Raw genomic sequence first — 27,236 nt, forward strand, 5'->3', positions numbered from 1 at the left:
ATCTTGCATATGAGAATCTGACGTTCTGACAACTACATATCTTCTGTCAGAACTTTCTAACTTCATCGGAACAGCATTGTTTGAAACCATAATGAAGTTTGCAACATTTTCACAAACTCTTTGGTCTTTATATTTTCTTTCAACAACTCCAACTTTGTCTGTTATAAGACTCTTCAAAGCATCTGAGTTCAAAACTTTTGTTGTATCTATACTTTGAAGTTCATTGCAAACTATAAGTTTCATATTCTCTATTGAGGAGTTAAACTTGCCACAGATGTTTTCTAAGTTTGTCATATTCGGGTTCGAATAGCCCTCTAACAGTTTGCACAAAATATCTGTAAAGAATGTGTTCTTACCAGTTCCTTGTTTTCCAATTATAATGAGAGCAGTTTCATTTTTAGCACTTGGATGTTGTAAGATGTTTGCAAACCAACATAAGATATACTCATAAACCTTTTCGTTTCCATTGCATATAATTTCTTTGACATGGTCTAACCAAGCTTCTATAATATTTTCTTTCCATTCTACTTGTTCGTATTTATATCCAGTGAAGATAGAATAGAAGTTTGGAGAAGGTGTATAAACTTTATACCTCGAACTGAAAAATCTTCTAACTTTGACAATAAGATATCCCAAGCATCTAACATCTTCATGCCAACTTGTACGACTTTTATTTTCTTAAGTTTCTGTCTACATTCTTGTTCTGAAACTATTGTTGCTCTTGGTTTGTTAAAGACAACATCCCATTCTTTCATGACATAACATTCTGGGGCAGAGTCGACATAAATGACTAAACGTTTCAAATTCTCGACTGCTTTGTTATAGTCTCGAAATGGACACATATTTCTGAATGCTTGGAAGTCATAAAAATCTGAAACATCTATTCTGTACATTTTTATAAAAATAAAAAAATATTTTTTTTATTCTTGACTTTGTTGTTGCATTTGTTGCATTTGTTGTTCTTGAGCTATTTGTTGTTGAAGTTGTTCTTGTAATACAATACTTTCACCAGTTGCATCTTCCAATTCGAAACTTTCTGCCGTCATTGACAAATACATAGGACATAAAAGTTTTACAGGAACAAAGTTTGCGTCAACTAATGTCAACGTTATACTTGCCAAAGTGTTTGAGTTCACTAAGGTTGAAAATTCTGCATTCGAATGAACAATAGGCAAACCAGCAGAGAAAGTATTGTTTATACGCATAAGTATCTTTTGGTCATAATAGTTTCTGTCGACATTCGAATAACACTTTGAACCTAAGTTTGAAACAATATATAAGATTGGTGTGCTTAATGTCAATGGAATAGACATTCCTTGTATGACACCTTTTCCTGTTATAGGAAACTGTTGGTAGTAAAAACCAGAAATAAGTTTTGTATTATAGCTCATATTGTTTATAGTAAACTCAGTCGGACATCCAAACATAATGAAACCTGCTCTAGTTGCAGCACATGTTACACCCGTACTTAAAGTATTAAATAAGTCAACAAAACCTGTTGGTGGTATATCTGAGTAAGTATCTTCAAAGGAGTATTTTTTACCATTCACAACAATAAAGTCTTCTGGTGTCAAAAGAGCAAAACAGGCTTTAGTCGTCATTGTGTTTAAGTTAGTTTACAATACCGTCCTTGAGGACTTTGTAAGTTTGTTGTTATAGAATTATATGACTCAGGGTTTTTAGTCGTAATAGTATAAACCATTATATCTTCTGCCATTTATATATATTTAAAAGTTTTTCTGAAAGTGGAGAAGAACTTCATCTAAACTTTCACATGGCGTTTCTTGAAGTTCTCTGTCTAAGAAGTTCAAATATTTTGTAAAGACATAGAACTTTCCTTTGTCTACACGAACAAACAAAACAGGGTCTTTCATATCGTTCAAAAGTGTGTAAAGTCCTTTACATGAAATAAAGTCTATATTATTTTTCTTCAAACATCTTTCAAGAAGTTTTGACATTTTTACTTAGCAAATAAATTTTAATGAAATGTTGTGGTCGTCAAATATTTTTATGACGTCTGGGAAACTATACTTTAAGTTCAACGTTTCACCTCCTTTCATAACGTATATCTTGTCAATGACATTATATGAAACACCACAGCAACTAATGTCGGGTTCTATTTCTTTGATGTTTATATCGTCTGCCTCTGTCAAAAGTTTCAATAGTTCTTTCAAAACTTCATGAGGTGCAATGACATATGAGTTCACTTTTACAGGGTTGTGTTCGACCAAGTTTAACATTATACTTAAAGCTTGACAAATCTTCTCCTGAGTTTGAAGTTTGTCTTTCAGTTGTTGGTAGTCGTTTCGAATATCTGCAACAGAACTTAAGTCTCTGCTAACTTCAGGATATGTTGGTTGTTCTTTTACAGGAACAATTGTTATACCATCTTCGTCTTCGTATGGTTTCCCCACTTCAACATCTCTGTCTTTGACATTGACAACAACACTTTGACTGTTTGTTTGAGTTGGTGAATTTAACTTCACATCTGCCACCGCCATTAAACCTTTTGAAACACTCACGCTTCTATTTTTCGGAAATGACATTTTACTTAGAATAAAAAGATGGACGTATTCGAGTATCTCTTCGAATTGAAGCAGAACAAAGTTTACACACACAAACAATACAAATACATTGACAGAATAGTTCTTTATACAAACAATGGTAAATGTTATAGAATAGCAGTCTTTGCTGAACCAAAATATTTTCATAAAGCAAAGAAAGTTGGTATAACTGAATGGTGAAAGTTCTTGACGTTGACAAAAATATAACAACAAAACTTACAGATATTTCTAAAGGTAAGTTTATCTTACAATATTATGTCAAAACTGGCGTACTGTCAATATTTGACGGAGAGAAGTCAGTTCAAGAACAACTTACTGACCTGCTGCCAAAATCTGCTCGATGGAAGCTGTCGTTATGCCAATCTGAGGAGCCCCAGCAGGTTTCATCGAACGAATCTTCAAAAGAGCATCTTCCGTGAAAAGTGCTATTGGTTTTGTAAACTTCTTTGCTCTCAGTTCATCTGGACCGTCTCTGTCACCAGTATATTGTATTTGTACAGTACCAACAGTTGAAATACCACCCATAAAGTCTTCTGAGTCAGCAAATGGAATGCCAAGCCAAAAGTTTGAACGGTCTCCATTTGTATATTGAGTTTTTTGACCTCCTGTATGAGTCCATACTTTCACATATGGCATAATAGAACTTTGCATTTCAGGGTTAATGGTTGTTGTGAAGTTGTTGTTAAAGTTCATAGCATCTAATGTCAAGTTGTATGACCTCATATCCTCAACTGTAGAATATTCTTCTCTTGGATAATATTTGCCATCTATGTTTATATGATATTTAATACCGGGGTTGTAGAAACAAGAATAGTCATTTATAGTTCGTCTGAACAGTACAAACATAGTATCTGCATGTTTCATTGCAGTTGTTAAAGCAATATCTGTTCTTGCACCTGGGTCAGCACTTTGGTTTCCAACTTCACCTGCAAAGTCTTTGACAGATATTTGGTGTATAGGGAACATAAGTGGAACTGCAATATATTTGGCAGCTAAAGCATTTGAAATATCTGGGTCCAACATATAGACTGCAAGTCTGCTTTCTATTCTCTTGCATTCAAATTTTTCGCATGTGAACTTAACTGGGTCCCAAGCAGTTCCAGCAGCATTGAAATAATAGTTTACTTCATTGTTGAAGTTTGAGAAACCAAAGTCTAAGTCAACTTTGTCTTTGCAAAAGTCACAGAACTTGGCTCCACCAGTTCCAGCTACAGTAATGCTGAATGGGTCTTGTGTTGGTGCAATGACTAAGTTATTTTTGCTTGGAGTAAGTTCGATAGAAATTTTTCCTGCCCAGTTTGGCAAGTATCTTAAAAACCTGAAGATGAGGAAAGATGACAAAGGAACTCTAAGTTTCAGTTTTACTTTAGTGGCAGCAGTTCCATCTGAACCAGAAAGGTTAACATAAACTCCTGGAACGTTAGGGTCAAGTCTTCTTATTTTCTCAATATTTGCATACTGGTCTGTTTGTTCTCTAGCTTGTGGTTGTACTGAGTTTCTCAAAGCGAACCATTCATAGTTTGCCCATGTTACTGTTTGAACTAAGTCAGAGTTAGAATATATCTTATATCCCATGAAAACTTCTGGAGCATATTGGTATCCGACATAGAAAATTCCATTGCAACCTTTCTTGTCAGACAACTTGGCAGAAGGTTTTATTTCAATGTCTTGTTCCACGTATAAGAATGAGTTGTCAATAGAAATAATATGAAACCTGTCGCAAGCAATATCTACTGTTGTTGAAGAACCTTCTCCAAACTCACCTACGTTTCCATAAGAAACAGCAGTTGTATATTCGTAAGTTCCAGGAACTATTTCTGACCTTCTAATGGCATTGTCGCATTCGTTATACCATTCGGAAACATTTCCGTTCATGGCATCCAAAACTGTTGGCGTTATATTCTGAGCGGCGTACATTTCATATGGGTAAAAATATAGAATAGTTGGATTTATATATCATAATAGAACCCACTCGTACCAAGCTTTACTTTCTTCCTGACTGAGTTTTTAACTCTTCTTTTTCCTTCATTGCCACTACTTTCACTAGATGAAGTTACTTCTTCACTACTTTCACTTTGTTCTACTCTTCTTCTTTGGTGTCGCTTTTGGTAACTTGCCCTCTGCTTCAAGTTGTTGCATCTTTGCCTCATGTTCACCTAGTATGTTGTAAATTTCCCATGTCCTTTTTGCCTTTGGGCTCTGGTCGCCCATCTCAGGTAACCTATATCCTAGAAAGATTTTGTCATAGTTTGTATTTGAGTCTTCGCGTATTGTTTGCATGACTCTTTCCTGAGTTTCCGGTTCAAGCTCTTCAAACAGAGCTTGTCCATATGGAATAAGCTCGTTTCCAAATATATGTTTTTGTAGCCATTCTGGTTTTCTTTCCATGTTACCAATAATATCTTTTGTGAATGGGAAAGCTTTTACCCAATGTTTCAGTCTTGCGTCATTTATTTCTGTAGTTGGTTTTATTTTGTCAAGGAACATGTTTTTCAATACTAACATTTCATTTGGTACTGTCCATTTGAGTTTTCTTAAATATTCATCCCTTCTCGTTCATTGTCTGCAAAGTAAGTTTTTATGACATTTTGCAAACTTTCGTTTGCAAGGTCATGTACAATAGGTTCTCTTCCTTCTCTCTCCCTAACTTTCTTTCTAAACTCTTCACCAAATATACCATCTCTATGGTTCTGTGTAGTTCTTTGAGATAAATGTTTTAGAACGTCAGGTGTTATATTTCCATCAGCCATGTTCATTTCATACTGGTCCAAAATATCTGCATCTTTCATATCTTTCAATGGCATTAAAGCCGCGCTGAAAATACCAGCTACATCTGGTTCACCATTCACTTCCATTGCGTCTACAACTTCTTGGAATTGTGGTTGTAAGTTTATGAACCACCTATCCGGATTAGCTTTATGACCCCATCTCATTGTAGTTCCATAGTCTGCAGAAACAAAAGTAGGTTTGTTTCCATATTGGCTAGGTTCTGAATGAACTTTAAACAATGTTTCATTTCTATATGTTTTGTTGAAATTTAACCTTTTATTTTCACCGAGTTCATCCAAAGATTGAACGTTATATGCTCGTAAGTAAAAAGGATTGTTGTATTTGCGTACACTTTCTTTCAGTTCTTCCATTCTATGCTGATATTTTCATCTGATGTTGGAGTCTTTTGTATGTCGGCGAACATTTTTCGATATTCTTCTACTATGTCAGCCGAATTTTTCTTAGACTCTTGGAAAGATTCCATATTCTCCGCATACACTTGTTGAGGGTCAAGATTTTTCGGCTGTTCCAAATCTTCATCTAGTTCTGTGAAGTTAGTTTCCAAAGGAGGGACTTGTTCGTTTCCTTCTGGCTCTTCTAGCTGTTGTTGCTGAACTATTTCTTCCATGTCTGGTTGTATCTGAACTTCTTCCTGTGGAGTTTCTTGTACCTCATCTGCTGGCATTTCATATATTCCGAGACCGTTTTTAACAAGTTCCCTATTTAAGCCATCCGCATTCATAACCCTTTCTTCTTTCGTTCCGTCTCTATTTTTTACGCGTTTCATGAAGATAGTTGAATTATCATTTATCTCTGACACCAAATATCTCGGAGTAAATTCAGTCATGTCATTTGGATGATATGCTATTAAATCATATCCCTTAGCGAGCTTGTATTTTCCAGGTTTGAAATTATATCCCATTTGGTGCTGAACCATAAAGCTAAATAGGTTCGGGTCAGTATTTCCTTCCTTGAACTTTCTAATAGCTTCTTTATATCTGTCACTAAAGTCAAGAGTATCTGGGTAACCATAATTTTCCTTAAGCATTTTTAAGAATTCTTGGTTTCCTTGTTCTCTACTTCTTTTATGTCCTTGCTCTGTTTGTGGTTGTTGCTGTGCAGTGTTTTGAACTGTTGGTTGTGGTGCAGTGTTTTGAACTGTTGGTTGTGGTGCAGTGTTTTGAACTGTTGGTTGTGGTGCAGTGTTTTGAACTGTTGGTTGTTGTGTTGGTTGTTGTGTTGGTTTTGGTGCATGCCTGTGTCTGTGTTCATGTGACGATGTAAATGTTTTAGGTAGTCCTGGTGCAGGTGCTTCTCTTGGAGGGTTTGGTGGTATATAAGTTCCACTAGCTAGTATATAAGTTCCACCAGCTGGTATATAAGTTCCACCAGCTGGCACATATGTTCCATCTGCAGCATAATGTCCTACCTGACTTTTCGTTTTTAAGAAAGCATTTACTAGGTCTGTTTTGGTCTGTTGTAACTCTTTTTCTTGACTTTCCACAACAGTTGCTCTAACGGCGTCATAGGCACTTTGAACTGCCTGTCTCGTTGCTGCATCTGTTATTTTCGTCATATTTTGTGCTACTTCTCTTAACTCGTTGTCGAAACCTTCAGACTTCAGTTTCTTTCCAGATGAGAAGTCGTTCACTAGTTTCACCTTACTATGAAGAGCTTCGAAGGCGTTCTTAAAGTCAGCATTCATTAAAGCTTCATTTGAACTGTCTTCATCCGCTTGTATTTTTGTCCTTATTGACCCTATAAGTTGGGCTGCTTTAGCGTTGGCTTGGGCATCTAACCAGTCATTATTAGCTTTTATATATTCTGAGCTTTTCATTGCCTTTTGCATGGCTGCGTCGTTATTTTTACTTTCTTGTGCTAAGTTTTCATACTGTACGGTTTGGTTTTGCAACTGTAAAAGTTTTTCTGCCTTTACATTTGCTTCAACTTCTTTTTTATACTCATCGCTATCCATATATGTCTTCAGGGCTTTTTGTTTTATTTCTTCATCTTTCAGTACTTTATATTGAGTAGTATGGTTTTTCAAATTTATAACATCTTGTTTCAATGCTCTCTTCCTCTTACGTATATTCTTACGTAGCTTACGTGGCATTTTAAGTGAAGTTAAAAAGCGGTTTTTGACAGATGTTTATATGACACTTTTTGTTCAGCACAAAAAACTACTCGGTCAAAGTGTTGTCAGTTTTGTAAAATAACCGTCCTATCTCATTCTATAAGGAGAAAAGGCTTCTCAAAGTATACTTCCTTGGAACGCCTGTAACTTTTCCTGTAGCGACGATAGACCCTTACTTGTCCGGACAAAGTTATACTATTTTGAGTGCTCTACAAAAAAGTCAACAGCGACGACTCTCAAAAACCGTTGTGTAAAAAGTTTTACCGTTGGACAAAAAAGTATATATAGAAAACAAAAAACGTTTATAGTTCATTCAATATTTGAGATGGAACGGTTTGCCAACGGTAACTATTAAATAAAATTAAAAAATAGAGGGGGTCTCCGTTGACGAAAACGGTTCATCTCAGACTCTTATTTGAAAAAACAGTTTATTTTTGTCTAATGGAAGCCAACGCTGTTAACCACAATTCTCAACCGCTAACCAAAGCCAAAGCCCCACAACCTCCAAGAACCGGCACAGCGGTTAGAATAACCACCAAAAAAATCTAACAACGAATTAAGAGAAATTCTTCAACAAATTTGCTCTAAATATCTCAAAGAAGCCGAAGAAAACACACAACCAGACGCTACATACAATACTCAGTTCTGTGAAGTTCTGAACAAAGCAATTACTAGTTCAATTGAACTTACTAAGAAATTCCAAATCCAATTGAGCTTAGCGATGTCTTAGTTCAGTATTTTTCCAACATTTATAACTAACTTATAATGTTGAGAACTTTATACAAGTTCGTCAAAATCTTCCTCGTTACATGCAACGGTCATTCGACAAGAGAATTGCTGAATTCCAAGTCTTTAGTTACGGATATGACGAAGATGAATACGTTGACGAGTTCGGAGACAACTGTACAAAATGGTTTGAATGTTATACGACAACACAATTTGAATTCGACTTTCTCGAATTCAACGCAGCAACCATTCATATCATTGCTCTTTACCTTTCCGAACAACAACAAGACCTCGCAGATGGAGATGTTGTACTGTCGTCATGGAAACTCCTGAACAATTCGGAAAAAAGAAGTCTCTAATTGCCAAATTCGTTCCAGGACATCAGCTTTTCCAACGCACAGAAGTCTTCTGTATTCCTGGAACTAAGTTCTTTGTCAGGAGCGAACTCAAAGAAAGATATAATGTGTCATTCAATTACACATTATATAATGTTTTCGACCCAGAAGAAGGCTTCTTCCCAGAAGCAATGGAGGAAGAAGAAGAGGAGGAGGAAATACAAAACTCTATCCAAGAAGAGTCCTCCGAATTCACACCAGAAGACTAACAATTTTCCGAATAAAAACTTCATTTATACTAAACATCTTCGGGGCTAGAGGGCACGAAGTGCCTGGAAGCCCCACTTCCTTTTTTTTTTTTTTTTTTTTTTTTCCTGCTACCAACATATGTAGTATCCTATTTAAGTCAACTTTACTTTATAAATCCCCAAAATTCAAAAGATTCTCAAAAATTGCCAAAATGAATAACTCGCTATCAACATCCAGATTTGCATACTTTATCAATAAAAAAACTGTCAAATTAATGATATGTCAAATGACAACGGCAATGTCATTTGACAATCTAAAATGATTGTATCTATAAGTCCTATATTTTTAATTCTTAGTAAGAATAATATTATATTTGCTAAAATTAATTCAAAATTTTGAATTCATATTGAAAAGCCAATCATTATGTTTTTTGTCTTCTCAAGTCTAGGCATTTCCAGGATTGTAGGGTCGATTGTTTCACCTTATTATGATGACTATGCAGAAAACTCATTCAGGCCAATTCCAATGCATCCACCACCATATTTCCAGGAAGAGAACTACATTCCATATAGATTGTATCCAACATATCAAAAGAACAAAGCTCAAGAAGAGAACTACATTCCATATAGATTGTATCCAACATATCAAAAGAACAAAGCTCAAGAAGAGAACTACATTCCATATAGATTGTATCCAACATATCAAAAGAACAAAGCTCAAGAAGAGAACTACATTCCATATAGATTGTATCCAACATATCAAAAGAACAAAGCTCAAGAAGAGAACTACATTCCATATAGATTGTATCCAACATATCAAAAGAACATAGTTCAAGAAGAAAATTTCCCATTTAGACCAATCCCTATTCATCCACCACTATATTTTCAGGAAGCCAACCATAGATGGATGAAACTAAAACCAATTTGTGAAAGGAAACTTCAGAACTCTCCAATATATTGGCCAAGAAGAGACCCAATGCTCAGGCCACCAATGATTTAAGGCGAGGACTTTGAAGTTAACACATTTGAATGTCTTGCTTTAAATAAAAGGCAAGTCTTTCAAACTAAACAGTAAATTTTTTCCTTTTTGCGGATTTTATAATTGTTATTTTATTTTTGATTCCTTATAATATGGCATATATAAATGAACAAATATTCAATATGATATTGCCTTGGGATCACGAAATTTAGAATAGTTGAGATACTTTTTTCTGGCTGATAAATAATCAAGAAAAGTAGAAAGCATCTATTAATATATATATTTAATATCACTAACTAGTAGAAGTGTTTTTTTTTATTCTCATTGCATCATATGAAATAGACATTTTCTCGATATGAATAACTGTATATATATATTTTATCTGTTTATTAAATAATAGAAGCAGTTATATGTTAATCGTTGAATTTATGCAATTTTTTAGGATATATTGCACCTTTTCTTGTGTTTATGATGGTGTTTTTTATTTGGTAATTGATTTTTATCAAAATTGTCTTTTGTATTTGAATTTACTCGTTGAATTTGAGAATTAATTAAATCTATTATGTTTTGATGATCTTTTTCCATTGCATAATGAAGAGCAGTTTTGAATGCATTATCTTTTATATCGATATTTGCACCCCGGGAAATAAGTAACTCTGCAGTTTCTTTGCTATTACTGTCTGCAGCCATATGAAGAGCTGTCATTCCGTATTTGTCTTTTGCATTAATATCAGCGCCGTTCAAAATTAGGATATCCGCAATTTCTTTAATATTTTTGTCCGCCGCATGATGTAGAGCAGTCATATTATATTATCTCTATGGTTAATATTTGCACCATGTGAAATAAGAACTTTTAGTGTTTCTTTACTGTTATTTATTGCTGCTCGAATAAGAGGACTATATAAAAGATTATCTTTTAAATAAAATATAGTTTTATGATTAAAGATTGCCGCAGTATAAAGAGGTCCCCATCCATTATAATTCTTTAAATTAATATCTGCATTGTTTGAAATAAGAAGATCTACAATTTCTATATTTCCATGTTCAATCGCACAATTAAGAGGTGTATCTCCTCCATGGCCTTTAATATTGATGTTTTCACAATGCAAAATAAAATATTCCACCATTTCCTTGTTACCAAAATCTACTGCATAATGAAAAGCTACAAGTGCATTCATATCTAATCAATTTATATCAGCTCCATTTGAAATAAGATAATCGCAAAGTATTTGTATTTAGATTACAATTGTTTAGATAACAATCTATTTATATCAGCTCCCTTTTTCTCACTATAATTCTATGATTGATAATTAAGTAATGAAGAGCATTTCTCATCAGGTGTAATACTTTATTATTAAATGAAGAATTACTTATTTCTTTAGGATCTTTACAACAATTTACATGAATTACTGCGTAATTACAAAATAATATTAATCAAGTCTGATATCATTATTAATAAATAAAAAAAATCTAATTTTATTAAAATAAATAATAGTATTTTAGTAAGCATTGATCTTCGTTATGAGATATTGTTTGATCAATTCATAATCAGTTGTATCGATAATAGTGAAATCAGCGTTGTAGAAGCATTTCAAATTAACAGTGTTTCCGGTGAATTCGACGTTCTTAATTTCGCTGTAATCGATACATCTGGAAATGTTTTTATCAGCAACAATGAAAATGGAATTTCGTCCTAATACAACATAACATGATTCTCTCTTGTATTTGGCATCTACAATGAATTCTGCCTGGTCTGTGTGAGTATCATTTCCTGGGTTATGTGTCTGAGCAAGGAACTGAACTTCGCTAAGTTTTTTATCGAAAGGAGTGATAGAACGATGAAGAATAGCTCGAGCAAGTCTTTGTCTTCTTAATATAACTGTATCATCCGAAATCGCTTTTCTTGCAGCGCCAATGATTCCGGCACCAGCATCAGCGACACCTAAAACTGGTCTAGCAACAATACCTGTGATTCCTGTTGCAACACCCTTGAAGAAGCCTCCTGCGCCGCCCTTCTTTGCACCTCTGATTGGATCTACAACAATTCCTGCAATACCATCAATCAAACCACTTCCGAGAGCTTCCATTCCATTAACAAATGTCTTGGAAGCACTTGCATTGAGGCCAACTTTTTGTGTCTTCGTTCCTTTGATTGCTGACTCTGCTGTGAATGTTCTCAAGATAGAGCCAACTGTGTTTATTGCGCTCTCGCCAATTCTAAGTGTTCCGCCAATCAAAAACGCTGGATTTCCTTTTGTTACTGTTTTAACAAATGAATCAGAAATGGCACCAACATTCAAGAAAATATCGATACCAAGTAATAACTTTAATGCGAGAATGAAAGCTTGGTTCTTCAAAGGATTGACAATTGTTGACATGACCGCATCTCCTGTAAGAACTAAATCATTTACTGACAAAGCGTCCAATGAAATATGTGCATCTGAAATTGAAGGAATCATCGTCATTTGAGAGAAAGGACACTTGAACATTGTTGGTCTCTGTGTCTGGCTTTCGTGCTGCAAGTTAACAGTGATTGCACTGCATCTGAACTTCTCAACAGTCATGATATTTGTAACTTCACTTGGTTTCTCGTCATTCTTTGGATCATTTTCTTCTTCGTTTTTAGGAACAAAATCATTCATTATTAGTGCAACTAAATCACATAAACAATTGTTATCTAAATACAAATTGATTGGTGCGAATTTGATGTTAACTTCGCTGATTGTCATCGATGAATTCTCATACATAATCATCATATCAAAATCAAGGAAATTCTCTGATGACAAAACTGTTTCGAAAACAGCTAATGGATGCAAATCATCAAGGAGTAAATTGCCGACTTTACAACGTGCAATCAAATTCTGCTTTGATGACACGATGTCGAATTTCGTGTTATTTAATGAGAGCAAGAAAAGTTCTCTATAATCGGAAATCAATCCGATTTGCAGACATTTCAATTCGAAACCGAAATAGAATGTTGGAAGTTTCTTCAGTTTCATTGCTGCATAAGAGATATTGATTGTTAAATACTTCATATTCTTTGTAACAACAATGTGAACATCGTTTATTGTTGTTACGTTGTTCTCATCGATTTCACAGAGTTTCTGGTCAATCAATATCATGATCTTTGTGTTTCTGAATGGTTGATTATATGCAAAGAATGATTTCGTGAATGGTTCAATCTGTTGTGAAAATTCAAAGTTTTGTTGACATAATTTGACAACTTTATTTGTCAGATTTCTAACTGTAACTTGTTGTTTTCCTTCTGGTTTCTTGAACTTAACAAAGTTCGTTCCATCCTTGATAGAAACAATCATTTGAACAAAGCCATCATCAGTTATAAAAGTGACATTTGTTGGCAATTCGAAATTCAAAACAATTCCTTTTGTTTTTTCTCTGTCGAAGATGAATTCATTTGATTCATCGCAGAAAGGTAACTGGCAAGTTTCTCCTTTATAAACAGGGAATGGTTTAACAACTTCTTTCGGTCTCAAACTGAATTCATAATCTAACTCATTCTGAATAACATATTTTGATTTGAAAACTGCCAATTTTGTGAATTCATTCAAAATAGAAACGGAATAAATGAGAGGGCAATACAATTTGTCGGAATATGACAAGTAGTATCTCGAAGGAGCAACAGAATATGTTGCTTCTATTGGTGTCATTTCTTTTTCTCTTGATAAATAAGGGCTCAAAAGAATTGATGAATTTTCTGATTCTGTGACACTTTTATCTGACAAATAAATATCTTTTCCTTCCCAAACTGTTAAGTTATCGAAATCTCTTGTCTTGACAAAGAATGTTGTCTTTGTCAAGTTCCTTAATATGACAGGAATGAACAAATTAAATATTGTTTGTCCAATGGAATTATGTGTAACTCTGATGTGTAAATTGTTCTCTTTTGATGGAACTAAATATGTCTTATCATTGTTAGTTCTAATCGTAATCTTCTCGTTTAATGTAGCAACAACATTCGAATGGAGAACAACTAAAATTGTGACTTTTGTTGAATTCAAATTCAATGGGATTTGATCGTTCTTTTTAACAGTTCCTAATTTATGATTTTCAATAACAACATCACAATCAAATGGTGTGTAGTTAATGAACTTTCCTGTGTTGTGGAAAACAATTCTGTTAACATGAACAACTTCATGTTTAACTAATATTGAGGTCTGATTCACTCCTTTTCCAACAGTTAATGTCATACTCTTTCTTCTCAAATCAGACAACTCGAAAGAAGAATTCTCGATGTAGAAAGTAGAGTTAATAGGAATTAATGATGATAATGGATACTGTGTATTTGGTTCCAATGTCTTTATCATCTTTTTATCAGCTGCCAATGGTAAATTATACATTGTTTTGTTGTCGAAAACAAGAAGTGAACTGAAAACAATGCATTTGTGTTTTGTCGATGATTCATTGAAACAAAGAACAGTTGGAAGAACTAATCTGCTGTAAACCAAATCAGTTAATGACATTTGTGAATCAAATTTGTCAATTTTATAACGAACTTTTGATAAGTTATTTGCATTTGACAAAACAAATTCTGTTTCTGGTTTAATTTGTTGAGAAATTGATTCAAAGTTGACAGAAAGATTGTAATTCGTCATGTTCTTTATGATGATTCCTTTCTCCATGTCAGAAGAGATATCACTCTTATCAAATCTTTCTTGGATATCGCTTAAATACTGTGAGAACAATTTGATCATTGTTTTATCAACATGTAAATCAATGTTGTCATTTATTGACATTTGCATTTCAAAGTTGTTTTCCTTGTTCATCAAATTCAAGATGATATCGAATGGGTTGCACAAAATGTCCCATTGTTGTGATTTCATGTTGAATAAGTCGAATCTTTGGATAGGAATAACCAAATTCGTTGGTTCTCTGTAATCTTGATCGAGTTCGAAAGTTGTTCCTCCAACTTTCAAAAACATGAAAGGAATATCATTTGTAGGATCTTGTGATGATTGGTAATTCAATTGTAAAGTAAAGTCTGGAAGACTGAATTTCATATACTTCAAACTCCTCTTCTTTTCGTTTTCTTCCTCTTCTTTACTTGATAATTTATCTGACATTTGTAAAGTGTCAGAACTTGAAATTTGACTAATTTTGTCAGATAAAATGTAAAGAGCTGCAATTTGGTCGATTGATAATTTGATGTTTGTATCTGATGTGTAAACAGATAAAGTATCAAATGACATTTGGAATCCCAAGTTCCAATTTTGGATTATGAAGATCTTTGATTGTGAATTTAATCCATTTTGAGAACCAATAAATAATTTATCGCAAATTACGTTCATTCCACTTTCTGTTTGGTTGAAAACGAGTTTGGAATTCAAGAATAAATACTTATCTTGGTCATTTAACACCTTAACTAATAAATTAGATGATAACAAATTCAAGGCTAATGATTGTGTCACTTTTTCTTCATCAGGATCTTCAACAGTAGAGAAATTCGTTGAAAGGAAAGCAGAATTCATGAATTTGGTTGCAACTCCTAAGATTTTATCAATATCGCAAACTCCTTCCAATGAATTCAAGTTGATTTGGATCAACAATGGTGATAAAATGAGGTCAAATCCGCTGACAATTAATTTGTCAAAAATAATTTGGTCAATTGACATTTTCTGTTTTTCAGAAATTGTGAAATTGAACTTGTTCATTAAGATTTTCTGGTCATCAATTTCAACTGATGTTTGATCTAACTGCACGCCAACAATAAGCTTCGATTCCCAGACTTCGTGTATGATTTCTGTTGGAAGGAATGAAACAATAACAGAACAAAGAGAATTTGTTGATAAAATGTCAAATTTGTAGTTTACATTTGGTACTTTCAGTTGAATGTCATAACCGACAACGTATTTTGTATCTGGTTTTGTATATTTCTTTCTTAGGTTCGCTGGATACCATTTAGAAACTTTTGGCGGCATATTTTCTGTCAAAAATCTCAATTTAATACCAAAATCAGCAACTTTCAAAAAGTTTGATTCAACATTTGCGACAGAAACATTGATGTTTTCACAGTTTTCTTCTGTAGCAACATTAATGTCATTGATATTAAACGCGATGTTGTTTACAGAGAAATTATCTTTCCCGAGCAATTTCAACTGTATTTCAAAAATCTTCGCGTTGTATCTAAACATCGTGAAAACAGCTGGTTCTTCAGGATTTCCTCCCAATAAATCTGTAATTGTCTTCACGAACTTGGACATGAAGAAGTTGTATTGCAATAAAACGAAAACCTTGTCGATGTTGAAATTCAAAACATTCCCTTTCATCGAGAATTGTATTGGATCTTGAATTAACAAGAAATCACCAAAATCTTTATTTGTAATTTTGGCACTTTCAACATCGAATTTAATTTCATCACCAATTAAACCATTGATTTTAGGAACAAGGACATCGAAAACTTTTTCTTCTTTCTGATATCCTGTAATAGTTATCTTATCTGTTACAAGTTTAATTGGTGTTGAATTTTCATTGGAAACTTCTGTCACTTTTTGAGGAGTTTTTTCTTTTTGTTGCGGAGATTTCAAGAAATGGACAGGATCTTTAACGAAAATCGGCAACAAATAACCAAACCCACTGTTGCTCAAATCGAAATGAGTTTCTCCCAAGATGTAAATTGTGTTATCCTCAAATTTAAGTTGATTTAACTTTCCAACAGTCACTTTTTGTTTGTCATTCATCAACAGATTGTTTAAAACAACAGAAATGTCATCATTTCTCATGTTGAAAGATATTTCATTAGAAATGATTGCGAACATCACTTCTCCTTCTTCTAAGAATGTGATGTCTATTCCTGGTAATCCAAAGTCAATGAACATTTCGCTTTTATCCATTTTCTTCATTTCTTGTTTGACATCTTCATTGATTTTACTTGGATTTGTGTCGACAAATAAATTGGCGTAAGCTGTTGTGAAAGTAATGATTTCCATCAAATTGTTGAAATCTTCTTTCAAAAGTTCGACCTTTACAGAAGGAAGATTTCCTTTGATTGTTGTCAATTGATCCTTTACAGATATATTGACAATTCCTGTGATATCTTTGATCAATTTCCTGTCATTAAATGCTGTAAAGAAATTGTCAAATCCAAGTAAAACTGTTGCATTTTTACCTTGATTTACAGCATCTAATTCGATCTTTGAAATTCCGAATTCCACGTTGAAATATTTGTCTTCTTCGACCATTGGTAAATGTATCTGGATATTCGGACTAATCACGTTAACTTTCGCTTTCAAAATAGAATCAACCATTTTGATTTCTGCAACTTCTGTCACTTTTTGATTTTGATTCATTTCTGCCACTTTTTCTTTGATTATTTCAATTGAAGGTTCTTCATCGACAAAGAACTTCATTATTGAATTAACCCAACTCAAGTCGAACAAAACAAATGGCCTAAACACATCTACTGTTAATTCAGTGATATTCTCATGAATTGCGACTTTCGTACTCACGGCTTTTTCTTCTTTTGAACCGAAAGAACAAAATGGTCTTGAAACACCTTCCATGCATAATAATGACTTCAAAATTACATCAAGATCTAAAACACCATCTTTAATTTGAAGTCCGCATGAAAGATTGTTAATAGAAAAGTTGTTTTCTACTTTTCCTGTATCAGAAATCAATTGTAAATTAAAAGCTTCGAACATTGAAGACAAAACAAGGTAAATGTCTTGAGAGAAAGCTTGTGCTTGTTTCTGGAATGTTGCAATAGCATCTGTAATTGGTTTTTGTTCTTTTTCTTCTTTGATTTCTTCTTCTTCTGAATCATCTTTCATAAGATTCGACATTTGGTCAACAAATTTAAGAATATTGTTGTATTGTTTCTTCCTGAGTTTAACCATGATCTGTTGCATGTTGATTTTGATGTTTTGGTTGACAATTGTTTTCAATGGAACGAATAAATTGTCTAAATCAATATGCATTGATGCAGGTTCAACAATAAACTCATCTCCCATCTTAACAGTGAAGTTTTTGAGAGAAATAAGGAATTTATCGTATAATGAAATAATATTCTTTCTTTCTGGTTTAATAAATGGACCAGTAACAATATCAATAGAACCTGTGTCAATAGTTATTTGTTCTTCAGCAGGGATTATGACTGTTGGTGTATCCATGTGCAAATCAATTTTGAATTCTTTCTTTTCATCAATGTAACTTGCGAATTCAAGCTCAGTAATTTGTCTTTTGATTTGTTTAAGAGCTTGTTTTGGATTCAAGTCGTGTCTTATATTGGTAATTGCCTTCAAATTCCTGTTTGCAAAGAAATTACTCAATCTCATGATATAAGGAATATCTGCGTAAATAATTGGTGATGTAACAATGCCATTCAAAGTGAATTTCTTGTTGAAATTGTCTAAAACTAAGTTACCACTGATGCATTGTTCCAAATTTGATGGTTTCAACTTGAATATCTTGATGTTGTGATCGGAATCAATGGTCATTTTCTTCATCTTGAACATTGACGTTATTGTGGAGCCCGTCAAATTAACAGCAGCGTTCATTTTAACTAAATTTACTTGCATTAGCTGATTATTCTCTTTATTTATCAAATTAAACGTGAAATCTTCAATAGTTGAGTTGAACGTGAGGCTCTGAGTGCTGTATTGTTGACGTTTTGCTTCGACCATTTTAAGGATATCTTGTTGGCTGATTCCGATTGAAGCAGGTTTGCTATTAATGATGAGCTGGCGTTGGGCGTAGTTCATAAATGCTATTAATACTTGAGAGCCATATTCAGATTCGTATCTTTGGATATCTTTTGCGAATTGGTCTTTGCTTTGGGCCTTGATGTAATCCATCAATGGGTTGCACATCTTCTTTCTGTTCTTTAAGAACAATAATGCTCTGTCTCGTTTAAATGAGAAAGGATGAATTTTCTTTTTGGCGCATTGATAAGAATAGTCCCACCATTGACGAGAAACTGCTGGTGTTGCCTCACTAGCTGACAGTACATGAATTGGCCTTCCAAGAGGAGAATAATACAATAATCTTTGGAAGTCAATAAATTGCTTTGTAAAGAGCAAAATGCTATGGTATTGTAATTCGTTGAGAATAACGTTGATTTTAGGAGTATTAATTGTAATTTGGTTCTGAATTGAAACTGATGGGCTCATTGCGTGTTGAAGATAGCCTTCGAATGTAAATTTATGGAGTAAGCATTGATGTCCTTCCATAGATTGAAGCATTTGTCCTTTAAAATGAGCAACTCGTTCAGCTCTTGTCTTATTTTCAGGAAGTAATTCCAAAGGCTTGGCATTAGGATCCATGTAGATAGATAAATCGTGAATAATCAATTTCTTGTAAAGAATATCCTTTGTTGTATTGTCTGAGGTTAAAACTTCAATTAAAGGTATTGTAATTCCAGCGGCAACGATATGGTCACCCATGTCATATTCAATTCTGACATGAATATTTTTGATTTGTGCCCTAAATTGTTCGAGAATTGCAGCAACAGAAGAACTAATTACTTCTTCTGTTGAAACCCCTGTTTGTACGCATAATTGCGCAAGCTCAGACTTTTCAGTATTAGCTTCTAATGCTTCTTTCGCTATCGAAATGTCTGATCTGACTTTACCTAAAATATAAATATCAGTTAAATTCATATTCATCGGCAAAGACTTAACAAGTTTCTCTATTTGTAGATCAAGCATTCCAATAACGCCACTTGTGATCTCAAATGGAACTTGATGACGCATTAACGCATTCTTTTTGATTAATGTATCCTGGAGAACAGCATTTTTGTTCCAGAGACTGACACTGATCTTGCTCTTATCAATGTCTTCAATGTACTCTCCAAGAAAATAAGATATAACGTTAGCAACAATCCGATTCATATAAAAATTATGGTGACTTTTTTTATTTGAAATGATTCGTCATTCAAAAAATTTCTAAAAAATTGAATAGAGCTATTTTATTTATTGAATAGATGTAAAATTCGTGGAACGTAAATTAGCTTAAAATATGATGTTAACCAAGATTACAGGAAAATTTTTCGTGTCACTTTTATTTTTGAAAGAGATCGGGAAAAATTTATCTCTCTGTCCAATCAGACTAGAAGTAAGTTTTATTCGGGCTTGGATAATATTACTTTGTTTCCTTTGGCTATTCTTAAAAATGTGTTTTTATTGTATTTGTACCATTATTTCAGTATAAAATCAATAATTTTATGATGAATCAAGGAGATGTGAATTCAGAGTGCATTATTTAGATTTATTATGTGTCTATTAGTTGATCGGAACTATATTGGTTGGTATTTATGTTCATTTTCCTCAATGAATAAAAAATCAAAGAAAAAATATTTTCGAATAGGATAAAATTTGATAAATACACTTTATTTAACTGTAAACAATATATTTTCTTTAACGATAAAGTCATTCTAGTCTGATACTGCAATATTGTGGAATAAGTTATTGAGTTTTGTTCTCTTTGAATCAATCGAGAGATCTGTCAACCTATCAAACTCAATCTTGGCCTCGGAATCAGTTTTATTTAAGAAGAGCATATCGGTCATATATCTGATATCTTCTGCTTGTTGAAGTTCAGGTATTCCTGTTCCTAGCATAAGAATAAGCAATGTGACAAGTAGATTGGAGTTCTTTCTCAAGACATTCAAAGCATCTCCACACAATTGTCTGTATTTCTTGAACATTTCTCCATTAACATCGCCCAAAACATTAACACATGCTGGAGAGAAATGATATGGAGCATTTTCTCTTTGGTATCCAAGTTTTGTCTTGAAATTACCCAAAAAGTGGCCAAAATCAATATGAAGGAAATGTCCATCACTTTGGAGCATTATATTTCCTGGATGTCTATCAGCAATACCCAAAACACAAGTTGCAACAGCATAACCAGCAGATGAATACATGAAGTTCTCTCTTGCGAGCATCTGATTTTGCTCTGTTGTATTAACTTTGCAAAGATAATCAGAGAAAAGAGAAACGTTCCAAACACCTGCGAATGTTCCTTTTTCTTGTTGAAGCGCTTGTTCTGTAATAGCATTAGGAACAACTTCGATGAAACCTTGATTGAAACCTGTTGGTAAAACACCATAACACCTCATATGGAAATCCATTCCAGCCTGTCTCCAAAGGTGTTCCATAACACTCATTACCTGGAGTGTTAATTGATCTTGTCTCAAGTCATCACCAACTTTGAAGAGAACTCGAATTGGTTCTGTTACAAAAGGAGCTGCATTGTGGAATGTCAACCAGAAAGGTTTCTTCTTCGAATTCATAACTTTGCATTTTTCAACGATGAAAGCGTCAACAACTAATCTTGGATCCATAGGAAGATGGAATTTGTTTGGCAAGTTGAACTTTGAGAGGGCATCTCTGAATGGTCCTGTTGCATCAGCATGACTTAATTTGCATAATTTTTGATTCAATCTCACCAATTCCTGTGTAAATTTGTAACCAGTTATGAGTTCTTCTCTGTAAATTCCACTTCCATACAAGAAATTCACGACAAAAGAGCTGAATCTGCGTCTGATATGTGATATATGAGCTTCAGACATCAATTGCCAAAAGAGCTTATGTCCCAAGAACTTTGGTTCATTCAAACCTCTTCTAAATAGGAATCTGCACAAAGGAGAATAATCATACATCTCGTTCTTCAATGCTTGAACTAATTGAAGCATGTACAACATAATTTCATCATCAGAGAAACTTTCAAGGATCTCAACAGCGTATGTTCTCACTCTATAATCAGCAAACTCTGAATCAAGTAATGTCAAAGCTTCTTTTGGAGACAATCTGTCCCATCTCTGAAGTAAAATTGAAACTTCATTTACTTGTGTGGGAATTGTATAATCAATTGAAGACAAAACTAAAGGTAACATTGATGTCATGTCATAGAGATCATGTCTGTGTTTGTAGATTAAGTTTTTGTCTTCGCAACTTAACTTCTTCAATGGATCGAAAACTCTCTTCTTCAAATTCTCAATAGAAATTCTTTGTTGAGTTGAAATTCTTATTGATGTCATACTTCCACGTTGAATTGTTTGTGGAGGTGCTGTGAATGTTATTGGGAACTTGTATTGAGGAATTTCAAATAAAATTCTTGTTGCATCTTCATCTTCGCATTGGCAAGTTGTTAACATTGGATCTGTGTCTTTTCCATTCCACATCGAGCAGAAATTCACTCCAGAATTGACCCATCCATCGAAATTAAAAACAGGAATGTTGATTGTTGCAACTGCTCCTTCCTTTGTACCGATTTTCTCATAGTTATAGAGAGTGATTGCTACTCTTGCTGAACGTGGAATCAACTGGATTTGTGTTGTTAATATCAACACTTCATTCCATGAAACACTTGTTCCGCCTAAAGAAGGCTTTGTCATTGTTGGAGCTCCAAGTTCATTCGAACCATGATAAATGGCGGCTCTTATGATATATGCTCTTGCGGAGAGTTCCTTTGGAATGTTGAAGCATCCGTTAATGATGATGGAAAAGTATTCTTTGGATAGTAAATGTGGGAAACCGCCAATTTGAGCAAAACATGGTTTGACATTTTCTTTGAGAACTAATGGTTTATATCTCTGCTCAGCAGTTGGTTCAGGAAGTGGCGTGAATGAGAGTTCTTTGGAATTAATTTGTTCAATCAATTGGTTCCTATCAAAGAGAAGGAAATTCATGAAAGGAGTGACAGATAATAAGAATTGTCTGACACAAACGAACTGAATGATCGTATATTCGCCTGCAATAATTTCATCTGTTCCTTGTAATATTAGTGCGTAGTTTTTGGGGTCAAGTTCATTGCCAACGCCTTGATGTTCTCTAATTCTGTTGAAAAGCATTTCAATTGCTTTATCTACAGTTGTATCAAAAGAAATAGCTAAAGATACAGCAATTGCTCCGTTAGAACCAGTTACTAGATGAGTATCTACTTTGATTGGAACATTCTTTTTCTTGCAGGCCATTAATGGAGCATCATTTGCACAAAGTCGCATGCGAGCAAGTAGTGGATCCTTTGTTAGACGTTCGTTTCTAGCCGATTGAACTTCTTTTCTGAGATCAGAAAATGCAGAATTAAAAGTGAGTATTTCTGGTGTTTGCATGATAGCTTTTAGGTCAAGATCTTGTACATATTGTTCTGCGGCCTTCGAAAAATCAGTCTTCGGCGCAGCTTGAATAAGAATAAATTGAGGCTGCGACGGATCTTGGATTTGAGCCTTAATCGCATTCATCATTTCTGGAGATTCTGATAACTTAAGTTTCTTTGATGGATAATCTTCATTTATCGTTCCAAGTCTGTAAGCTTTTTGGTTTCGAATTGATTTTTCGTCATAAAGTTCAAGAAGTTGGTCGTACGCTTGCTTTTGGATAGACCCAACTGTTTTTGTTAATTTTGACTCTACAGTTATGCACAGTCCTGTTGGAAATCGGATATTAAGAACGACTCTTTTGTGTTTACGTGTAAAACTTGATAATGGAATATTTGATGTAAGAATAGCATTTTGTACTTGGAATTCTTTGAGGTTGAATACAAATAATGGCATTCTTTCGTTTTTCGATGTAATGTTTTCATCTGAAACAAAATACGAGCTTATAGAAGAAGTTAGAAAGTTTTCTGTAACTGTTTCTGATTGGGGAACTTTCGTTGTATCCGTTGAGAAAATAACTTCATATGAATTTGAATTTTTTGAATTTCTACAAATGACATAATCTTTTAGCGCGAAATTGCCTAAGAAATCTGCAACATCTTTGCCTATTATATTTTGATCTAAAGGAAGAAAAAATGTTTGCCCTAAGGGCAGGATAAGATCAATTCTGTGAGTCATTTAAATATTTTGAGAAGAGTTGTCTTCATTATCAAAATTGAGATTGATCTGGAAAAATGAAAGATTGAGCTCTCTAAGGTTGAATAAGCTAAAGATAGAAAAATTTATGACATAAAATTTCTATGTCTATTCAATTTTATTCTCAATTTATCGAGTTATTAACATGTTGTTTATCCTGGTCTTATCATTTTTGATCAGACATGCATAAAAAATAAACAACATTGAAAATACATCGACCTATATCAATGAGGTGAATTCTAACCAATGACCATCGTGGTTACAAGAAAACATAAAATTAAGGAATTTGACTAATAATTCGAAATTATTTATATTATGTTCGCCATGAGTACTCATTTAAAGCCCAGGCGGTGCTGTAATAAACAGAAATTTATCAAAAGTGACAGCTCTCAATTTTTTGACATTTGTAAATTCTAAATTGAATGAGAAAAATGAAATAATACTAAGCATAATACAATATTCTAGATTTAATTATAATTAGGAAAAAGCTAGTTTTGAGAGTACTTTTCATAGGCATATAGAATGAAATCTTCTGAAAAATAATATCATATAAACTCATATTATTTTCTAATATATAACTATTTTATATAAAAATCAAATTCAATGATCTTAAAAGCGAAGGATAAACCTCAAAATTTACGAATATAATGAGTTGGAATATAATGCTTCTCTATCATAAAACCATATGAAATATCAATTTTTGCTTTACGCCTAATTTTTGACGACAATTAGCAAAAAATGTTAAATGTTAACACTCAGTCCATTTGAATATGAAAAATAAAATTGACTTTGATTAAATGTTTTTATTTATCATGCAATTCTTCTTGCGACCAAAGATTTGAATAAAACTTCAAAAAATAAGATAGCTTAAAAAATAATATACAGTAGTGTTTACTAATAGATGAATAGTATATAAATTCTATTAAAATGGATTTGATCCAAAAAAATATATAAAATTTGATCATAAATAAAATCGTTTTAAATTACTTCTTCATTTAAATTATAACAATTATTTTTGGTTTTATATTTTTTTGGATCAAATCCATTTTAATAGAATTTATATACTATTCATCTATTAGTAAACACTACTGTATATTATTTTTTAAGCTATCTTATTTTTTGAAATTTTATTCAAATCTTTGGTCGCAAGAAGAATTGCATGATAAATAAAAACATTTAATCAAAGTCAATTTTATTTTTCATATTCAAATGGACTGAGTGTTAACATTTAACATTTTTTGCTAATTGTCGTCAAAAATTAGGCGTAAAGCAAAAATTGATATTTCATATGGTTTTATGATAGATAAGCATTATATTCCAACTCATTATATTCGTAAATTTTGAGGTTTATCCTTCGCTTTTAAGATCATTGAATTTGATTTTTATATAAAATAGTTATATATTAGAAAATAATATGAGTTTATGTGATATTATTTTTCAGAAGATTTTGTGTTCTTCTTCAAAATTTTATTTTTTTTATTAAAAAGAATCTTTACAAAATATACATTTACTTTAATTAATATTTAAAAACGTGCTCTATCAAAAGTTCCAAAAATTCAATATTTTAGCTTTTCTGATGTGTCACTTTTGATGAATTTCTGTTTACAACAGTGCCATTATTGTATATTTTTTAGTTCTAGCTTTGTTACCTTGAACAACAAATTTTGCTATCGTGAATAAATCTTATCGACTGAGATAATATAGAATTAAACTGAAATAAGTTTACTCTTCGAAATTGATGGAGTTTGATAGCAAGTTTTTAAGTATTACTGATTTGATTTTTAAAAAATATTTTTTGATTTTGAAAGTATTGAATAATACTCACTGTTCATTAATGTTATTGTGCACATATGTTGTCTTTTATCTCAAATGATATCGGATAGTACTGCAAAATATTCAATTTGTCTAATCTCATATAATACCTATTAAGAGTCAAGGGTGTTCTTTTTGATGCTATATCCGAATGAATGCACCGAAATTACGTTAATGCGTTGAGTGAATTAATAAGATTTTTCTAAATTTCGTATTTTGTGTTTGAACGGATTGTAAATTGTAAAAATTAGTAATTTGTGAGGGAGTTGAAACTTAAGATTTAGTAATACATGCTTACTCGAGGTCATCATTCCATTTGATAAGAACGACTGGCTTGATGAGATCAGCTGGCTTATCCTTCATGAGCATGAGAGCATCCTCGACATGCTCGAATCCCTTGAATTCGTGTGTGATAAGCTTTGTTGGGTCGACACGGCCGTATTTGATTAGGTTGCCCATCTTCTCCATACGAAGGCGGCCACCTGGTGTGAGACCACCATGGATGAACTTGTGGCCCATACCGACACCCCATTCGACACGTGGAACATCGATGTTCTCGCCTTCGCCGAGGTAGTTGACGTTGCCGATGATGCCACCTGGCTTCATCATCTTGACGGCCTGAGCGAATGTGTGGTTGTCACCACCAGCGATGATGACCTTGTCAACACCCTTTCCGTCTGTCATCTTGAGAACTTGCTCAACGATGTCGCCGTTTCTGTAGTTGACGATGTCTGTAGCGCCGTACTGGATAGCGATGTCGCAGCAGTGTGGGCGAGAGCCGACAGCGATGATGCGGGAAGCACCCATGAGAGCAGCACCGCGAACGGACATGAGACCGACTGGGCCGATACCGATGACGCAGACTGTTTCGCCGAGCTTGATGCCAGCGAGTTCAGCGCCGTGGAAGCCTGTTGTCATCATATCAGAGCACATAACGCACTGACGTGGTGTAAGGCCTTCTGGAAGCTTGGCAAGGTTAGCATCGGCTTCGTTGACGTGGAAGACTTCACCGAAGACACCATCCTTGAAGTTGGAGAACTTCCAGCCACCGAGCATTCCGCCGGAGTGCATTGGATGGCCTGCCTGGGAAAGGGAGTCACCCCAATCTGGTGTAATGGCTGGGACAATGACCTTGTCACCAACCTTGAGCTCCTTAACGAGGGAGCCGACCTTGATGATTTGGCCGACAGCTTCGTGACCGAGAACCATATCGTGGCGGTCGCCGATAGCACCAGCCCAAACTGTATGGATATCTGATGTGCATGGAGCAAGAGCAAGTGGGCGAACAAGAGCATCAAGTGGGCCGCATTCTGGAATTGGCTTTTCGATCCAGCCAACGTTGCCGATGCCCTTCATGGCGAAGCCCTTGAATGTCTTTGGAACCTCGAAATGCTTTTTCTCAGTCATTCGAAAAAATGAACTGATATTTTAGATGGGTAAAATTGAGAGGAAGGTGAAGTGAGTCATCGTTTGGCTGATTTATCTCAAATGTTATTGAGAGTAAAAGCGGTTTTTCTCCACATTTTGAAGGATGAGTTCATTTCTCCATCCTCACTTCTTAGTATAAATGGGATGATAGGTAGAATTTTGCACTATGTTATATTCTATTTATCCAAAACGATGAAAAATGGTTTTATATTTTATTATTAAAATCCTGCTCAGTATGAGTTTCTGAGCATAAGTAATAATTAATGTTTATTTTCCAAAACTATTTTTTCAATATTTGTATTTTGAGAAGATTGAGAGGATTTGTTGGTTTGACATTATTTAACGTTTATTTATATTGAAGATTAATGGAATAGCCTTACAATCAAATAAATTTATTTTACGAAGATAGGGGATCAAATAATTTGAATGTC

At 33.8% G+C, this 27,236-nt stretch overlaps 9 protein-coding genes and 4 pseudogenes across 13 annotated transcripts, besides 3 other annotated features; 2 read left to right on the forward strand and 11 right to left on the reverse strand.

Annotated features, from left to right (window-relative positions):
- Nucleotides 1-8,901: part of a mobile genetic element that runs on past the window's edge.
- On the reverse strand, nt 921-1,546 carry TVAGG3_0592570 (annotated as a pseudogene). The gene has a single exon. A coding segment is annotated over exon 1 (626 nt).
- TVAGG3_0592580 (protein of unknown function, DUF4106 family) lies at nt 1,965-2,501 on the reverse strand (the record flags this gene model as incomplete). Its single annotated transcript, XM_051239551.1, has 1 exon — nt 1,965-2,501. One exon carries the CDS (start codon nt 2,499-2,501, stop codon nt 1,965-1,967), a length of 537 nt encoding a protein of 178 aa, XP_051097375.1.
- Nucleotides 2,963-4,089, reverse strand: TVAGG3_0592590 (annotated as a pseudogene). Its single transcript has one exon. A coding segment is annotated over exon 1 (1,127 nt).
- Nucleotides 4,721-5,497, reverse strand: TVAGG3_0592600 (annotated as a pseudogene). The gene has a single exon. A coding segment is annotated over exon 1 (777 nt).
- TVAGG3_0592610 (protein of unknown function, DUF4106 family) lies at nt 6,582-7,446 on the reverse strand (the record flags this gene model as incomplete). Its single annotated transcript, XM_001314158.2, has 1 exon — nt 6,582-7,446. A coding segment is annotated over one exon (865 nt), but the record flags the coding sequence as incomplete, so codon positions are not given.
- TVAGG3_0592620 lies at nt 7,909-8,797 on the forward strand (annotated as a pseudogene). The gene has a single exon. A coding segment is annotated over exon 1 (889 nt).
- A 299-nt stretch (nt 8,902-9,200) lies between the features above and the next one.
- Nucleotides 9,201-9,776, forward strand: TVAGG3_0592630 (uncharacterized protein; the record flags this gene model as incomplete). Its single annotated transcript, XM_001314156.1, has 1 exon — nt 9,201-9,776. The coding sequence occupies one exon, from the start codon at nt 9,201-9,203 to the stop codon at nt 9,774-9,776; it is 576 nt and encodes a 191-aa protein (XP_001314168.1).
- A 417-nt stretch (nt 9,777-10,193) lies between these two features.
- Nucleotides 10,194-10,460, reverse strand: TVAGG3_0592640 (spectrin binding; the record flags this gene model as incomplete). Its single annotated transcript, XM_001314155.1, has 1 exon — nt 10,194-10,460. One exon carries the CDS (start codon nt 10,458-10,460, stop codon nt 10,194-10,196), a length of 267 nt encoding a protein of 88 aa, XP_001314167.1.
- Nucleotides 10,461-10,555: 95 nt separating this feature from the next.
- TVAGG3_0592650 (Ankyrin repeat family) lies at nt 10,556-10,933 on the reverse strand (the record flags this gene model as incomplete). The annotated part of the gene is made up of 1 exon (XM_001314154.1): nt 10,556-10,933. The coding sequence occupies one exon, from the start codon at nt 10,931-10,933 to the stop codon at nt 10,556-10,558; it is 378 nt and encodes a 125-aa protein (XP_001314166.1).
- Nucleotides 10,934-10,999: 66 nt separating this feature from the next.
- On the reverse strand, nt 11,000-19,619 carry TVAGG3_0592660 (regulation of parkin-mediated stimulation of mitophagy in response to mitochondrial depolarization; the record flags this gene model as incomplete). Its single annotated transcript, XM_001314153.2, has 1 exon — nt 11,255-19,600. The coding sequence occupies one exon, from the start codon at nt 19,598-19,600 to the stop codon at nt 11,255-11,257; it is 8,346 nt and encodes a 2,781-aa protein (XP_001314165.1).
- Nucleotides 19,620-20,142: 523 nt separating this feature from the next.
- On the reverse strand, nt 20,143-22,563 carry TVAGG3_0592670 (PHOSPHATIDYLINOSITOL KINASE family; the record flags this gene model as incomplete). The annotated part of the gene is made up of 1 exon (XM_001314152.1): nt 20,143-22,563. The coding sequence occupies one exon, from the start codon at nt 22,561-22,563 to the stop codon at nt 20,143-20,145; it is 2,421 nt and encodes an 806-aa protein (XP_001314164.1).
- A 190-nt stretch (nt 22,564-22,753) lies between these two features.
- Nucleotides 22,754-23,547, reverse strand: TVAGG3_0592680 (1-phosphatidylinositol-4-phosphate 3-kinase protein; the record flags this gene model as incomplete). The annotated part of the gene is made up of 1 exon (XM_001314151.2): nt 22,754-23,547. A coding segment is annotated over one exon (794 nt), but the record flags the coding sequence as incomplete, so codon positions are not given.
- A 374-nt stretch (nt 23,548-23,921) lies between these two features.
- Nucleotides 23,922-23,958: a mobile genetic element.
- A 1,179-nt stretch (nt 23,959-25,137) lies between these two features.
- Nucleotides 25,138-25,175: a mobile genetic element.
- Nucleotides 25,176-25,634: 459 nt separating this feature from the next.
- On the reverse strand, nt 25,635-26,793 carry TVAGG3_0592710 (dehydrogenase 1-related family; the record flags this gene model as incomplete). Its single annotated transcript, XM_001314150.2, has 1 exon — nt 25,672-26,784. The coding sequence occupies one exon, from the start codon at nt 26,782-26,784 to the stop codon at nt 25,672-25,674; it is 1,113 nt and encodes a 370-aa protein (XP_001314162.1).
- Nucleotides 26,794-27,236: the final 443 nt, after the last annotated feature.

Source organism: Trichomonas vaginalis, chromosome II, assembly GCF_026262505.1.
Source record: "Trichomonas vaginalis G3 chromosome II, whole genome shotgun sequence".
In the NCBI taxonomy this organism is placed as follows: domain Eukaryota; phylum Parabasalia; order Trichomonadida; family Trichomonadidae; genus Trichomonas; species Trichomonas vaginalis.